A 17,973-nucleotide genomic window follows, 5' to 3' on the forward strand; every position below is an offset into this window, starting at 1 on the left:
CAATATAGGAAAAGACCATTTATTCCTAAATTATCTTTGCTTTCTCTTATACAAGTTTAGGACAAGAAATGAAGGCAGGAAAGGTAGTAAAGTAGCTAGGGAGTACTACAAATTCAAATAAAGTTAAAAAAAAAAACATAAAACAAAACCACAGAAATGGGTATGGGTACAGAGTGTAAGCTGGAAATTAAATATAGAATGATATCCTTCTAGGACTTTGCCCTCTTCAGCATAGGCAGAGCTTAAAACACTTGGCCTGGAGGCTGGGGCAGAAGGAGGAGCTGGTGATTCAGTAGAATGAGGCTCCTGGTACAGTGTGTCCAATTTAAATTGATGAAGTTCTTGTGTGTTGAATACAAACTATCTATGCCCGAAACTACTTGTTGGTGCTTCTGGCCCTGAATATCACCTGGGGTGCTAAGTGATGATTTATTTGGCTTCAGAGATATGCATTGGGTTAAATATCTGGAAAAAATAAATTAAAAACAAACAAACAAAAATGGAAGAGAAAATAATAGGAGAGGCGATAAACCAATTAGGGTTCACGATGTTTCAAAAATAGAGCTGTCATAGCACACCTCAAAACAGAACTACTAGAACGTAATTGAGCCTTCAGTTGAGTTGTAATGCTTCAGATGGCAAGTTATTCTCAACATAAGAGTGAGGCCTTAAGAAAAATTAAGACTAAAACAACAATTATGCTTATCAAGACAGTGAGCATTCTAAAAGGTACCTGAAAGAGAGTTATAACTTATCTGAGGTATAAGATGGCTTTTAAACAAGTCCTTTATCTTTCAGTTAACCCAAACTGAAGAATTAGGTTATAGTTATTGTGGAATTATTAGCTTTGCCTAGTTAATTTAATTATTTAGAGTTTAGGCTACATCCGTTTAATCAAGACATTCCCTTCTATTAGGCTTAGTTGGGTAATAAATTAACATATTCATCACATCATGCATTGCAGGAAGCATGCCAAATGTCTGAAAGTTCTTCATTATTGGTAATCCACATACTGACAGGTTAGGTATAGGTAAAGGTAGACAGATTTGGGCAGAAGAATTATTAGGTGAACTATACAATGAGGTAATGCTGTACTGCCAGCACTATGAATCTATCAAATGGTAATTGGATGCACGTGTTAGCAGCAGTAAAAAGTCACTGTCCAGTTATCCACCTTACATGGGAATCTACTCTGAGTGTCTTCTTTGATTTATTGTTCCAATTAGAACACAATGTTCAAAGAAAGAACACTAGTGGCCTGATTTAAAGGCAAAGAACCTTGACAGCCATTATTTTGTGGGTGACCTGGTAGATACTGTGACTGTTTCTATTAATAAAAAAAATCTGTTAAAATTAAGGTCTTACTTTAAAAATATTCTATATAATATTAAAATTTTGAATTCATCAATTCAGTATCAGATGTAACTGGTGGATCCTAAGATTCAACTATATTTCCTTCTTCTGACTTTGAAGACACATCTTTATATTATTCTTTGTTGTACCCATTGTCTGTTAGAGGTAAAAGGCACTTTGGGAGAAAATGTACTGATATTAGAAGGTCAATATCTTAAATCTGGAAAAAAAGCAAGTTTGAAAAAATTGTCAAGTGGTAAATATAGAAGATCTTAAGTAATTGTGATATACCTTGTAAGGTTAAGATAAATCTGTATAAAGGACTTGAAATAAAATGAAGATTGTTATAACTCTAAACTGTTAGAAAACTGTATGAAAATGCATGAAAAGGAATCTGTATTACATCCCACTGTAAAACTACAAGAGGTTTTTAACTTCTTCAAGGAAATGCTAATATTTTACTTACTTATATAAAGCAAACCTCAACTATTAATGTTGACAAATGTTGGAACAGTCATAGTAAAACTGCCATCTGAATAACTATTCGTTACAAAGTTCAGAGAATTAATGTTAAAATAGATTAAAATCACTTTGAATACACATATATTCTCTTCCTTTGGAAGGATAATAAATATCATTTGCACCATAATTTTTGATAAGCATATGGACATTAAGGGTTGGAAAAGATGTGGATAGATATCCATAGGCAGCTCATAAATGTGAGGAACGCTAGTTCCATTTTAAATGAGCTGTCAACCCTTTCCCAGCATTTTAGTTTGTGGAAAGGTAGACATTTGGATAATAAATGGGGTTTCCCTCTGAACATTAAAGTAATTGTATAGGAATTTAAAGAATCTATTCATGTTCTTTGCGAGCTATTTAATTTCTAAGGAAACATACTAGATAGAATAAGAGTTTATGTTATAAGCTGTTAGTGACAATGTAGAAGAAAATGTGCAGACAATAGACTTTGATTTAGTAGGACCCTTCTTTTTTAAAAAATATGTGTTTAAATACCATTTTGGAGACACATGCTTTTAAAGAATGATCTGTACCTTCAGGTACCAGGTTACTGGCATTCCCAAGACCTAGAGTTTGGTGTCTAAATTCTCCTCCTCCAATACCAGCATGTTATTCCAGCCAACCGGTTTGTTGAGTTCTTCTAGGAGGTGGTTATAAATCAGGTTTATGAAGAGGGAACTCTCCAATTGTGCATTTTAGTGGATTTATGATAAAGCCATCAAAGCGGCGGGTCCACATGGTGTAAATGCGGTGAAGGTAACAGAACGGTGTCATGTAAACTAAATACAGTGCCTTCCACCTTCATAAATCCTCTCTGTTGATGAGTCAACGCTTCTGGTTATAAATTTTTCAAGCAAATTCTAGAAAGAACCACAATTGTAAATAAGACACCAGCGGAAGCCATAAATTGCCCATAGGATTCCCCCCACACACTAGAAAACTCTCGAGTGTTCATTAGGAGACAATACTGTAGTTTCTTCTTCCCCCAAAGACTATTTTTTTAACTTCCTTCAATAATAAACTGAATTCCTGATTAAGAACTAATAATGCAATTATTAGTTCTGTTTAATTATTGTTATGTTTAACATTACAATCTATGATTTTTATGTGGCAAAGTATTGTTTTGATTTACAAATTTATTTTACAGCCTTACTACCTCTAGCTTTAGGTCTCTATAACGTCACATTTTTTTTTAGAGTTATGTGTTAGAAGTTCCTGCAACAGCCTAAGCTCCCATAGGTATTTACAATCAAATTATTTTATTGCACGTGGGAACAGTTAAGCATTTGGCCCTCAGCTGTAAACCATTACTATATACAATGACATTCATGGATTTTCTTAAATAGTCATGTATTCCTAATGACCTCTGTTAACATAAGTGAGATTGATGTATGTGTACCTTGTGCGTGTCCATGAGCAATTATATTTCCAAACACAATATCAAGAGAGAGCCCTGACCTGGATGAGATGCTGATATAGTCTGATACCATGTGGCCACCTGCACCGATTATCTCTAATATTTTCTTTTCTTCCCACGGTCATTTTACTTCTCTTCCAATTAAGACTGAAATCTCTTAGTGTTCACAGCAAAAGGCAACATGAGTTTTAAATGACTCGTTTTGGGGATGTTAGGAGTGTCTTGCTCTAATACACTGGTATTCATGTTCAGATTAGCAGAGAGCTACATCATACAAGGAGAGATAACCAGATAAGGTCAGATTTGCAATATGCTTTTATCACTTTCCAGTTGAGTGATTGGAAACTTTACTTCTTCCAACCTTGATTTTTGTATTTTAAAATGTATATAGTTTTATCAAAGCTATGCAACTATTATGAGTACTAAGTTGGATACATATTTAAAGAGATAGATTGCATGCTCTATATTCCTTGTCTCTCATACTCTTTTCTCAGAAAGGCCCATAAGCTCTGGGACCCTGTATTGGGAACATCCATTTAGCTGTCTTTAGTTTGGGGTATACATTTTCCTTTCACTAGATTCTTCTTTTCTTCAAGTGACAGCCATGGGAGAAGCTCACAGCTGTTTTACTCATGTCCAGAAATAAGTCAACCAGTCCCATTTGCAAGGGGACCTAACAGCTGTATCCAGCCTTTCTAGGAGGTCAGAACCAGAGCTGAGTGGTAATGTTTCAAGGGCAAAGCTCTAGATGTAAGGAATGATAAAACAAAACCTAAATGAGCCTGCACATATCTAGTGACAGATACGCCATAACTAGTCTCAATTATTCAAGCTTCCTTAGTCTTCTAGCAGAAGAAACATAATTCACCCCTACTCTCTTGATTCTACTCCCATATAATAGCAAAGAGCAAAGAAAACACACACCCCTGCCTCACCCCACGCCACCCTCCCCCCTTCTAAAGAAAAAAGCTTTAGTAATCACTCAAGTTGAGAAGAGTTTCTTCAACACATGTCGCACTTTCAGATCTATTCAAAACAGGGTGTTAGCTTTGCAGGATGAAGTTAAAAAAATCATTTTGCAATAATTATGAGTAAGTTCCTTTCTTCCCTTTTGTTGGCATTTGGCTGGGAATGAGCCAGTGAAACAGCTGTTTAATTACCCAAGGCATAACAAACATATAACCCCTTAGGTAAGCTGTGATGATATTCCAGCAGCAATAATACAAGGGTCAAACATAACAAAGAAAATCAGTCTTCAAATAAGCAAATCTCAACAGAACATCTTTGTGTATTGAGACTAATTAATATCTTGTTTAGGAAAATGGTCCCCAAATGTGGCTTTTGGATAAGGAACTGGCACTCTTCAGAGGCTAGAGATCCTAATATTTAACAGGCTACTATTTGGTGGGCTGACTGGATCGTTACCCTGTGGGTGTGGCAAATGTTTCTTATGTGCCATTAGGCAACATTTAAACAGTATCTAAATGATGCCATGTATTTTAGCTGAATCAGTCTAGCTGGAAATGATAGCTGCATTCTGATTACTGGACCACATGTGAAATTAAGGCCTTTTCAATCTGTACTTTTCACTTGCTATGTTTTGATATACATATTCTTGGAAAGCTTAAATTAGTTATGGTTTGACAATATTTAGCAATATAACCACCCCCTTCCCTTTTAAACCATTAATTAAGACAGTCTTCTTATATTATATATTTAGCTTTTAATTTCAAAAGAGACTATTAGTAATTACCATATTTTATCCCACAAAAGAGATAATGTCTATTTTTTAATGTTAGGATGGAAATTTGCTGTACTTGTTTATGCAATAAAAGTTGCATAATTTTCTCATTTGGGATAGTTCATATTGTAAAAATAAAACTCAATGTGTTCCCTGGGAGTCATTTTACTAAGTAGTTCATGGCACAGGGATCATTATTTTACAAAATAGTCATCTGAGTATCATAAACTAAAATATCTGCAGGTTGATCATTACATCACATTAAAAAAAAAAAGACACTTAAAAAGGAGTAACAGCAAGATCGAGTTATCATCAAAATGTTAAAAAGAAGAAAGTAAGCCCAAGGTTCAAACTCAGACATTTCGTTCAATTTCTTCATGTTTTCCATATGAACTAAAGAAATTCAGCCCACGGGAATTTAAAAAGAGAAAACGCTGCAGCCCAGTGTGGAGGTAGGTTCTTCCTTTAACTGGGCACCACTATTGGATTTTATTTTAGAGGTAGGCAAAAATATTAAATGAGGATCAGCAAACCACAACAGCTCTCTATAGGACAGTATCTATGGCACTCAAGAGGCAAGAGACTTTTAAGGGAAAGAAATCATCATTAAAGACACCGTTTCAGCTACTTTCTAAGCACCAGAATGAAATATATTCACATATCTAATAAGGTATTTAATATTTCCAACACTAAACCTAACATAGATTACTTCACATGCTTCTGCAGAGGTATTGCTTATAAACATATTGCTAATTTTAATGAGCAACTAAGATGAAGGCAGCTGAAGACACACAAAAGTTAATGTTGGATGTTTGTGAATCCCCCAAAAAGAAAACTAAGTTTTTCTTCATGTAATCTTTATTGAAAAATAAAATGCTGAACTCCGGTCAGTTACCATTTTCATCAGTACCTGATATACTCTGAGAAAAAAAAAATCTGAAATGTGTGACTCACACTTTTCAGTGTGCTGGCCAGTGTATGCTTGGAATTCCCAAAGAACTAACACAAAACGTTCCCCTTGAAAGGTGACTTGGAATTTACCAAAGAGATAAAGCCAAGCATGCAGTCATTAAAGATGTTTAAATATCATTGTCTACTGTCTTCAGTGTGCCATTGCAGAGCCTTGGGAATCCCTTCAAATAACAATCAATAGAGGATGAATAAGTCTCAGCACATGAAATTAACCAGGAAAGAAAGCCAACAGAATAATCTGGCTTGCCTGGGTTGGTTGAAGAGACATGGTATCCACCTCTTCCCTCCTCATTCTTCCTCCCCTTATTCAGCCCCCCCACACCCCTACACACACACACACACACACACAACACACACACACATACACACACACACAAAGACAGGACGATGGAAAGAAAGACCAGAGAGAAAGGAAGAAGGAGAGAAAAAGATACAAGGATCCCCTGCAGAATGTGCTGGGGAGACAAACCGCGCCCTATGGGATGGAGTCTTGGAAACAGAACTTAGGCTTTTACTTTGAAAAACAGAAGAATGACAATGAAATTTGTGTGAGGTCTGTGTGACTCCAGTCCCAGATGTTTACAATGCTGTAGTACTATGCCTCTGCAATATGAGAGGTTTCAGAAGAAACAGTCCAACAAGACACCACAAAGCAGAGCGCATATGCTATTGACAATGCAGACATGAGCGTCATGTTACCAAGAGAGCAGGCAGGCAGGAGACAAACATCAGCGGTGCTGCCCGACCAGCTAACTTCATGGACTGCCATCACTCAAACCAAACGGAGGGACCCAAGAGGAGAAAAAAAAATTCAAAACTTGGGGAAAAAAAACAAAAACAAAAACAAAAACAACTCTTTCGGCTTCTATCTAGAAGTGGTGGGGCAAAAGATGGGGGCGGGAAGACGGTGGAAGTGACTCTTCTTCCTTAAACTTCCCATAAAGCCCCTATAATTGACAGTGGATAATTATTTTCAGCTTTAGGAGCCGGTCCCAAAACTCGTAAGATTGCCAGCGAAAAGAAACAAAATGTGTTTACTTGAGTCATTTCCAGAAGGGAGGGAAAGGAGACCTTTGGATGAGATGGGGGCGGGGGGGGGGGGGAGGTATTGGAGACAGAATGGAGCATCTCCTAGAAGTAACAACTCTAGGGCATCAGGAGTGGTCGGTCCTGTGAGTGACAAATTCGAGAAACGGAGAATAGGGTGGCGAGGGATGTGTATGGTGGAAGGAACCGTGCGGCACAATGTATGCTCGGGAGGGGGCTGATTTAGTGTGAAAGTATTCCACTTCATCATTTTACAGGGGTTGGGGACATAAATATTTAGCTGGCCACATCTGGAACAGATTCTGCCCCCCCCCCACGTCCCCGCGTGGGGTGGGGGTGGATAATTGGAAAGAGAGGAGCACGCATTTGTTACTTACTGTACGGACAGTTTTCCTTCTTGGTACCGCTGACCTTTCCATTCTTCTCAATCTTGAGAAAGTACTTGGTGAAGGAGAACAGCTTTCTCCAGCGGACATCTCCTTGGAGGTGATTGTAGCTCCGCACATGCCTCCCCGCACTGGAAGGAGAGGACAAGGAGGAGGAGGAGGAGGAGGAGGAGGAGGAGGAGGAAGAAGAGGAGGAGGAAGAGGAGTTGGTGGCCTCCGGTGACACCATGTCCCGACCAGGAGCTTGGCAGGTGACAGGGACGGAAGACACCAAGAAGAGCAACAAGAAGCAGCAACAGCGGCTCGGCAGGTGGGGAAAGGCTGAGGCACAATGTGTCAGTATCCATTTCCACATTGTACTGAAACTCTCGGCTCTGGAAATTGTCTCATCAGAAGGAACATACTGGAAGGGTAAGACCTGGTGCGAGGCAAAGAGACAGCTGGAGGTGGTGGCTACTGGTTAGCTCCCTCCGGGTACGGATCTGGCCAGAAGCGAATACACCAACATCCATAACTCCTCGGAAGGGCCGGCTGCCTGTCCTCGCTCCGTTCTCAGATCCGCTGCCTGTGTCTCTCCAGTCTGCGGGTGTACAGTGGACGTGGGTGGCCGCAGCAGTGGGAACTGGTGGTGTCGGTCACCAGCGCTCTCCGCTCCCCACCCCGGGGGTTACTTTGTTCTCTTCTTCACTCCTTTCTTCACCATGTTAGACGCAAAAGAGGTCTGAAAAACAGATGACAGCCCGGTGAACAAAACCCAAAGTGGGTGGGGTGGGGGTGCGGGAAGACATCTGCGCCCCTCTGCGGTTGGCACCTTCTGGTCCTTCTCTGCAGAGTCCCAGCCTGCTGGCCACTTAAAAAGTGTGTCTCTTTGGAGTTGTCAGAACTGGAGGCAGCTGCCCAGGCGTTGTTGTTTTCTTCTCCTTCTTCCTTTCTCTTTTTGGTGGTGCCTGTGGATGAGAAGTCTCCCGAAAGCCACTTCTTGTTTGGGGGGCGGCTGGCGGCTGGCGGCTGGTGTTTTGTTTGGCTCTAACCCTCCACCTCCAAGTCCCTTGGAAAGCCGCTTGTAAACAGGTTGAAGCCTGGAGTCTAAATGTCAGTGCTTTTCAGCCAGAGGTGGGCTCTAACTCTGCTGGTCAAACCTCATTTGCAGGGGTGGAGAAGGCGGGGGAGGGGGTCAAACGGCGGTGGGACATCTGAAACCCTAAGCTGCTGGGAACGCCAGGGAAAAGGGAGGGGGGGGGAAGGGGCCGAGGGAGGCGCGCGCGCGCGGGGGTGGGGGGTTGGGGGGGGTGCCTGGGCGCGAGGAGGAGTGTGCGATGCCTTTGCTCTGAGCTGGGGGCTGCGGGTCCCTTCCTCGCAGCCTCTGTGGGCGCAGCCGCCCCGCAGCCTGCAGCTCCAGCTAATTGCTGCTCCGGAGTCCTGTGCTAGCAGCGCTAGCCACCACCAGCGCGAGCTGTCCGCGTGCGTTCCGAATTTTGCTGCCCTCCGGCGGGAACCACTCCCCTCCCGGGAACCCCTTGCTCATTTGTTTTCCAGTGTAGTTTTCTTTTTCTTTCTTTCCCCCCCCCCCCGGGCACCCCACCCCCCGCACCCCACCCCGGGCCGTGAAAATAGAGTTTGGAGCCTGGCTTGTGTGTGTGTGTGTGTGTGTGTGTGTGTGTGTGTGTGTGTGTATGTGTGTATGAGATTCTCCGCTCCAGGTCCCAGAAGCAGGGAAGAGGGCTGGGGAAAGAGCAGTAGAGGATGCTCAGGGCAAACTCTCCCCAACAGTAGATTATAAACTGATAGGAGCTAGAGAAAAGGGAGACATAACGAGCTGCTTCGTTTCCTCCTCTCCTGCCAGCTTCCAAGGAGGTCTCGGGTTTTAATGAATCATTGATTTCTCGCTTCCGTTGCTGAAGTAAAAAGTTCACACTTTGGCCCTCTCTGTCTTTTTAAGCTCAGGGAGATTTATCGTCACCCTTAAACATCGCCTCTCTCCTGGCGTAAATGAAATCAGGGACCCAAGTTACTGATTTCTAATTGCTAACACGAGTCCTTTACAGAATCAGGCACGGACTTCAAAGCCTACGCACTTTCCTGCGATCGCAGATTTTATCACAAAGTTTGACCAAATCCCCTGCTGCCTGTTTTCTTCTCTACTCAATTTCCTTTGCATTTTACCATAAAGAGGAGGGTCCCTCCCCCCAACTTCACATTTAATGTTTAAAGGGCTCTATTTTACAATGCAGCTTCACTACCTACAAATCTTCCACTCACACTCTAGTACACACCAACCCCCAACTCTACCAAGGCTCACACAACCTAGCTCTCAACCCAGAAGCAGACATAAGTCAGTCCAAGACCAGGAAACTGTTGTCCAGAATCAGAAGGTTCACACACAGAAGGAAACACTGTGATAAGCCATTCCTACCTGAGTGTGATAGAGTTCTGAGTCCCAGAGGATCACTTCTTTAAGAAAATAGCTAAACTAGGGAAGGACTGCCTGGAAGGAATGCATGAACATATATTACTCTGTTCCATGAGGCAGTTGGACATCTGTGTTCTGTCTAAGCAAAACAAATTGTCAATACCTTACAGCTTTCCACTTAGGGAAGTGGCAGTATCACATGGTTCAACCTAATAGGCTGCATGAGATGCAGACATTTCAAGGTGAACCTGAGAGTTAGACAACTTGCAACAGTGATTCAGAAAGAATTTACAAAAGGAGCTTGCACACACAAGTCAGAAACACTGTCCGGTGAGCATTCGGCTTCAGTCTTCGTTTGGGACCTGGGGGGGAAAAAATTAAAATTTAAAAGTTCTAGAGATGAGCGTTGCTAATGATTGGCCAAATACATCTTAGGGACTTGATGAGTGGCTTGAATGTATGCTCTTATATTTTCCTGTGCGTTTAGTGCCTTTGAAATGGAACTATTTAATACCAGAATCGGGATTTTAATTGCATTATTTATAACTCATTGCAATGTTTATTCAAACGATTTCAGCAATGTGACGAACATCACAGCAGATTTCTAACTTTAATATAATTAACTGATTTCTGTAGCTATTAATTGAAAAGTTAAGCAAATAAAGAGCATGCGTCAAAGAAGTCTTGCTTCTTTAATTAAAGTATGGATATTGAAAAATGAGCCCACAGTGCTAATTTCAATTTCCGATTTCACAGTTTTATACCTGAACAGACAAATGTGTGAAAGAGCAGATAATTTCTAAGGGATTTAAGTTTCATCCTCATAGAAAGAAGAATTCAAATGTTTGAATTGACAACTAATTGAAACTACATTTAAAAAATGTTTGATGGAACCATACAATAAAGATTCTTTTGTGAAAAATTATGAAACACAGGAAGTAATTAGTTTGGGGTTTCTTTACACTGGGCACCAACACTATTGATGCCAACTTGAGTGGTTTTTTTTTTTTTTTTAATTCACACCAGACACTCATTCAACCCAATATACCTCTCTTTCTCTCTCTCCTACACACACACACACACACACACACACACACACACACACACACACACCCCACCTTTCTGTTCCAGTAGAAGCTACTCAGATCTTCTAGCTAAAAGTTTTACTTGAATTCTATCTAAAATGAGGAGAAAGTCAGTCTCAAAACTGTCCTGTGAAAACTTGCCTGCAGAAGGTGTAGTGATTGAGAACTCGGGAGTCCCTTTGCCTCTCCTCCGCAGAGCACTGATGACAGGGGGGGCATTTACTAAACTGCCCAAAGGAGAAGCTGACATGGCTTTTTAGATTGTATCTCATTCTTCTTTTTCTTCTCTGTACTGCCTTTCTTTTACAGCACAGTAGAACCCCTAAGTCCCCCACCACTTTGTATTGTAAAGTCACCTCTCAACTTAGCCCCAGAAAGCCTGAGAAAAGTTCCACAGGAGAGATGCACTATTTAACGGAATCCAATCTCTCCCAATAGATTTGAATCACTAACATAAATGTATGAATGTAGATTATATCTCTGTAATGAGGCCTGAATCATTCTCAGTTACTTCAAAGGACTGAAATTCTACCTTCCTTTTTTTAGCTGCAATAATCAGGTCTTAATGGGTTCCTTTATTAATTGTTTCTCTGCTCAGATTGAAAGGACAGTACAAGCTTCAGATTAGAGTGGTACCTGCTTTTCTAAAGGGCTGCCTGTCTCTTTCATCCGATCTTTGGCAGGCATGCTCTGTTTCTATGGCCTAAGCATATCCAGTGATGGTAGACTCAATCTTTATTGAAAGAAAAGGGAGGTAAACTTTTGTTAAATGTGATGATTTGAAAAATTACAGACCTTTAAAAGCAAGATCGTGAGAAGAAAGTTAAAGACTTGGAAACTGTGGCACTTTCATGTAAAGGAGGCACCATGAGGGCCTTTTCCCAGACCCTTCAGTCGCTGTTCTCTTTGAGCAGTTTACATCTGAAACATGTATTTCCGAGATTTTTTTGTGTTGCTCAGCGCTGTCTGTGGTTCAGTGACAAGATGTGTCTTCTGAATGTGAGATGTTATTGGCAGTGTCAGGAAGCTGCTTCAAATAATGCTAAAACCAGGTCAAAAGTCAGCCAGGCTGTTGGACAATCACCACATCTGCAGGCCTCACTTTTTTTTTTTTAAGCCTGTCATGCAGACATTAGGAGCATGGGACTGTTTTCCTATTTGCATATAGGAAATGCTAGTAGGAACCCCCCCCCCACCTCCCCGATTGTTTCCTTCCAAAGTTACAGCTAGAAATGATGGCCACAGTCAATGATGTTTGAGCAAGTACAGACTTGATAGTTTATAATTAATAATTTCAAAGTAAGAGCTTCAGGTGGAATGAAAAACATTTTTACCTTATACAGAGTAGGAGTGCAGCACTTGAAAGCTGGTAGGAGGCATGGTCTGAGGGGTTGATCACCCCTCACTGAAATGAACAAGGACAGAAGGGCTTTAGAATTCAGATCTGTTGAAGTTTTTAAACATTTGCATATACACTGAGAGGTAGCTTCCAGGCTGAGTGTAAGTCAAGGAGTGAAATTCGCGTTTCAATTATATTTCATACATATAGTCTAAAGGTACACTCATTTGATATTTTAGGGATCTGGGGAAGTGGCTCAGCGTCTAACAGCACTTGTCATATAAGCACGAGGACCCAAGTTTGACTCCCTGGCACCAACACACACAGGAAAAGGCAAGCATTGCTCTGGACACCTGTAATCCTCATGCTGTGGCTGTAGTAAAAGGAACATCACTGAGGCTTGCTGGCCAAGGGAATCAGGTAGAGAGAGTTTGAGACAACAGCACAAAGTCCTTCCCCGGCCTACATACAGCTCGCTCTACACTACATATACACAGCCCACTCGCGTAGTCAGACACAAACACACGCATACCAGATTTATTTATTTATTTAGTTTAGTTGTGTTTCTGCTTCGATTGCAACATAGATTTTGAGGTCAGACATGGAATTTTCCTTTGGTGGTGTCATGGTGACTCTCACAAAGTTTGGATGATTGAAATATCTGTTTGGACTTTTGGTTTCTGAAGCAAAGATGGTCAGCCTGAAACTGAATTACGACCCTTGCATTTTACAGACGGATTGAAATCACTCCATGATAGATTAGTTAGGAGTGACAGCAACAGGCCTTCCATGTGACCCTCGGTTTCGCCACACCCAGCTACCTGTTTTCTTTTTCTTCCTCCTCTCTCTGTTTTTCTCCTTATCATCCTCTACTCACTCTAATATGTCTGAGCTGCCAGAATGGAAGAGATAAGAAAGCTTAGGAGGCTTTAGTTATGGAAAACCAGCATATCTTTGTTGCAATTGATTAGCCGGAGAAAAGCAGTAAAATAGCTTAGTGTTGAATTATTAACTACCAGTTGATTAGACAAAACAAAATAAGTGTTTTTGTGGTTTGGGTAAAGCAGACGCTTAAATGAAATGAACACATTTGAATGTAACTTATACTACAAATTTGCAGGATATTCACGAACTATTTGGAATTTAAGAAGCATTTTTAAGTTGCTTCCCCAAGCAATTGATATCATTTAGAAAAGTAATCTATTAATTTGATTCAATTCTCTATGCCATCATGTTAAATTTTCCTGAAACAATATGGTACTTTAAAGCATAGATATTTATATAAACATTTTTTTTAAAAGTTTGAAACTAAGGTGAATGTTCTGTTCTCTTATTTTCAAAGATCCAATAATCTCCTATTGAAAATGAAATAAGGCTAAGATAGAAACATAAAGGATCTTTTGTAAGAAAAATATCTATATTGAAATGTTTGAAATGTACTCACACTAAATCAGTGCAATTCCAGAAAGCTGAACTCTGCATCTTGAAACCAAACACAGGGAACATATTTTCACAAAGCTGCTGTTCGTCCCCTCCCTGCTTCTGGCAGACAGAGCCTTTCCTTGACAAAGTTGTGAAGTCTCCGAAGAGCTCTGCTTGGTGCTTCCAGCTGCCCCTGTGCAGATCTGTGTCTCCTGCCAAGTCAAGCCCTCTGGTTTCTTAGTTGTGTGACATTTGTCGATGTTTTGTTTGGAAATTACAATATTTCCCTTATAATTTTGGTTCTTTGGCATGGGAATATTTACAACGTGGTCTTTTTTTCATACATTTTTTAATTTTTTTTCAATTAATTCAAGCGATGTTTATTGAGTATCTACTCTGTGCTAGTAGTCCATTGTCAGTATTTTGGGTCTAATGAAGATAGGGCAGTTTAAGTCTTAAAGAGTATGCATGCATGCATACAGGAGCGAACCTATCTATGACTTCTGTCTTTGTCATTAGGGATAGGAAAGCTTGGGTTGTCTCAGACCTAGAAAGCATTTGAAGAGATTTCGATCCTGACAATCATTTATGTTGTCGTTCTCTTCAAAAGAGCTAAGGGAAACTGTGGCTTCTGCTCACTGGTTTGGTCATCTCCTCTGTGGTTATGGCACAACCCTTTGCTCTAGATTTCTCCTACAGGCTTAGGATGTGAAAAAAAAATCTCTGCCAGCTAACCCTGATGTTCTCTCTTCTGTTTCTTTTTCCAGAATCGTGGATGGATAGTATATGTGTTGTAAATGATTATGTTAACTATTTTCTGATTAAAAAAAAATTCCCTAGCCCATCTGCTGTACTTTCTAATTTTGGTGAGATTTATTTATTATTCTTTATTTATTTGTGTTGCATGAGAAAGCATCTTCCTTGAATATACATGTGTGCAGGAACCAGTGAAGGCCAGAAGAGTATTCCCTGGAGATGGAGTCACAGGCAGTTGTGAGTGGCCCGTGAGAGGGCTGAAAACTGAACCGAACCCTCTGTAAGAGCAACAGGTGTTCTGAACCACTGAGCCATCTCTCCAGTCCCATGTGCGTACTATTAAAACATACATCTTATCAAATTCAATTTGACTTAGTACCCATTCCAAATTGGACAAGTTTTTCCCCTGTTCAATAGAATCAGAAACAGAAAAATGTGCACTCTGTGAATTAGTGATAACCAAACAGTTCTTGTGTTGTAGCAAATGCAATCCTCTTGTGCTCAGTTTTCTTGGATTATCCCTGGGAATCCATTCTCTTCCCTTCTCTGCCCAGCTCTGGGCTGACATCTGTACCTCTCCAGTGTTCCTCGGACAGGTGACTTGCATTTGGTTTTGTCAGTAGGTAGACAAGCACACACACAGAAAAGCTCACGGTATTTCTTCCCATATTTGTTTCGTTTTGTTTCAGTGCTGTGATTCCGACAGGAGGTGCATCCTTCCAGATTTACACCTTCTCTTCAAAGGACTCTTCCTCAAGATCTCCAGCAATTCCTGGAGTCCCTAGGATACTATTTCCGCCTCTTGCTATTCAAGCTCAAGGAGTTGTATGGTTACCCTTCATTTCTGGCTTGTCAGGATCATCCTTTGTTGTTCCTTCAATTGTGCTACATCTCTGTGAGTAAACTAAACTCGGTTTAAAGGTCTCTTCCTGTGAGTTGTCTGAGATAACTTTCGTCTTTGTTAGGACAAAGCAGACTGTAGACTGGAATACACATCTTCCACAGACAGTAATCAGTCCGTGATAATGTGTTTTTGTGTTTATACGAGATTATAAGGAAGCTCAATTTAACACAAAGCCCATTGTAAAACGTCTACTGTTTGCTTGGGGATGTACTGAATTCTTTGTAGAGAAAGATAATGATACATGACATTTGCTCTACTGAAATATAAAGGATGGACTTACATTTAGATTGAGGACTACCAACCTTTTTATTTAGCTATTGAATTTTGAGGTTCAGAGAATCAATTATTTGATTGTTACAGGTTTGATAAAATACTTTCATATAAATGAAAGGAGCTTAGTAAAGGTGAAATTACAACTGTAAACAAAATGCATTTCTAGAAAGCTGTGGTTAAAGCTCCACATTAGCCGGGCGGTGGTGGCGCACGCCTTTAATCCCAGCACTCGGGAGGCAGAGCCAGGCGGATCTCTGTGAGTTCGAGGCCAGCCTGGACTACCAAGTGAGTCCCAGGAAAGGCGCAAAGCTACACAGAGAAACCCTGTCTTGAAAAGCCAAAAAAAAAAAAAAAAAAGCTCCACATTAACACTACTTTTTCTATGGTAATAGGGGGTGAAAAGAATTACAATTCAGTCTATACAAGTATGAAACTGTCAAAGAATAAAAAATATTCAAAAATTAGTTTCCTTTCCAGTTAACTATGGAAATTTTAAATATTTCCTAGTGTGAATATTTAACAAGTCTTTAAAATAATTATTTTTGCAATTAAAAGTATTTTGTTAGCCTATAGTCATAGTTTATTGTAGAAAACAAGGATTGGAATTAATTACGTCATTTTCTGGGATACTTAGAGTTATTGTTTGAATATTTTCTTTTCAACTAAAGACAACTATTTCAAGATGGAGAAATAGTCACATCTAAATTTCAAGGATAAACGTAAAGCTGTTCCACATGGAGAAATATCAAGAAGAAATACACGTGTAGATAATTGCTGTTGGTCATTGTCCTTTTAGGAATTCCACAAACCATTGACTTCTGTAGAAATTGCTACAACTCAGAGCAGACAATGCTTCTCATTTGAGCTTTCACTTTATGGTCCTAGGCCAAGATTCAACTGCAAGCTGTAGGCTTGAAAAGACAGGACTTCCTGTTGTCCTCCAGCCCCTACTTTACAGGTTAAACAAAGGTGGGTCTGGGAAAGGTGCGGGCATTGTCTTAGGCAGTCAAGTTGGTGACAATCTTCTTCGTGTCTTCCAGATAAGCAAACAGAAAGGATTTCAGCTTCCACAAAACCAAGGACAGAATCCACTTCTGGGATAGCAGAAGGTCTTTCCAGGCTCTGAAGCAGTCAGGAAGGAAAGGTATATTTCAGAATTCAGGGTCTTGAGCATGTGAGGATTGGACACTTCCCAGGGTTTATTGCCACCAGTTTGGAAGATCCTGCCTTTAGAAGATCATGCTTTGTGACTGAGAATGTGCGAAAACCATCTCTAAATAAGAGAGTATCTTGATGAGTCCCTTGAATCCCAACCAAGTCCAGCAATTCAAAATTGTGCATTTTACAAACTGTTTCTGCTGAAGAATGTTCACAGTGGTTCCTTGTTGCCCTCACCACTAGGAACAAAATCCTTGTTCTACATTCCCGCTGGAGATAGCGGAGGCTTGGATAGCCCGAAAGTAAATTTTTTATAAATCCTGGCTTGTATGCTCCCATTGCAATTAGTGAGGATTAGGATGCTATACTAGATTTTTGTTGGTAGAGGGAAAGTAACCTTAGTTCCTTTGGCTAATTTGTGACAAAGAAGCATTCTTGGCTTTAACCAATGAAATCATGCCCATTTGTAAATGGATTAGTGCAGAATTTGCCTAGCTTTTTCCCCTTCCTACTTCAACTATACTTGCTATGGGTTTTTAAAAAATGCATGAGAACTATTTTATTCCTATTTTTTCATACTAAAAAGTTATTGTGGGAATTTCTCTTATTCCAGTTATCAATACACTAATGTGCACACACAGACACCCATACACACATACAATCTTTTAATGCTATCTAGTTAGACAACTAGTCTTACTCTGAATCCTGTAAATATATGGGCTTTTAAATCTGGATCTGATAGCATTGCTCTGTAATTCCAGTTGATAGGAATAGACTATGGTGTATGTGGCCTTCATAACAAGTTTAAAGTCAGCCTGTGCAAGTTAATAAGATCCTGTCTCAATTATATATATATATATGAACAGATAAATTAAACCCAGTGACAGAGTATATGCCTAGCATGTACAAGACCCTAGGTTCAACCTCTGGTATTGCACAAAGCAAACAAACCCACTAGTAGAAAGCAGCCTTATAGATCAGTAGGAATTGATAGAAAAATAATAAGAGATGAAGGTACAGGTCAAGGATAGAACACTTACCTAGCATGGGCAAGGCCCTGATTCAACCTTTATAACACGAATTCCTAAGTGATCTTAATAAAAAACAAAAAAAAAAAAACCAAAAAAACCCAGAGCCAGATATTAGGATAAATGCTGAAAGATCAGAGAGACAAAGGAACAAGCCACT

The 17,973-nt window shown here is 40.1% G+C and overlaps 1 protein-coding gene and 1 long non-coding RNA gene across 3 annotated transcripts in view; one reads left to right on the plus strand and one right to left on the minus strand.

Moving 5' to 3' along the window:
* Nucleotides 1-8,596, minus strand: part of Fgf10 (fibroblast growth factor 10) — a 73,570-nt gene extending 64,974 nt beyond the window's left edge. The window contains exons 1-2 of one of the 2 annotated variants that reach the window (XM_059276664.1): nt 8,250-8,596; nt 7,430-8,159 (exon numbers count right to left, since the gene is read on the minus strand). In XM_059276664.1, the coding sequence (XP_059132647.1) occupies nt 7,430-7,793 (364 nt within the window). In that variant the 5' untranslated portion in view covers nt 7,794-8,159; nt 8,250-8,596. Of the gene's footprint in view, nt 1-7,429 lie in introns of both variants that reach the window. The other variant, XM_059276663.1, reaches the window with a different exon arrangement.
* Nucleotides 8,597-15,150: 6,554 nt separating this feature from the next.
* Nucleotides 15,151-17,639, plus strand: LOC131921913 (uncharacterized). The gene is made up of 3 exons (XR_009382145.1): nt 15,151-15,345; nt 16,513-16,596; nt 16,668-17,639. It is a non-coding gene; the product is annotated as an uncharacterized LOC131921913 (long non-coding RNA).
* The last annotated feature ends 334 nt before the right edge of the window (nt 17,640-17,973 follow it).

This window comes from Peromyscus eremicus, chromosome 11 (genome assembly GCF_949786415.1).
Source record: "Peromyscus eremicus chromosome 11, PerEre_H2_v1, whole genome shotgun sequence".
Taxonomy (NCBI): domain Eukaryota; kingdom Metazoa; phylum Chordata; class Mammalia; order Rodentia; family Cricetidae; genus Peromyscus; species Peromyscus eremicus.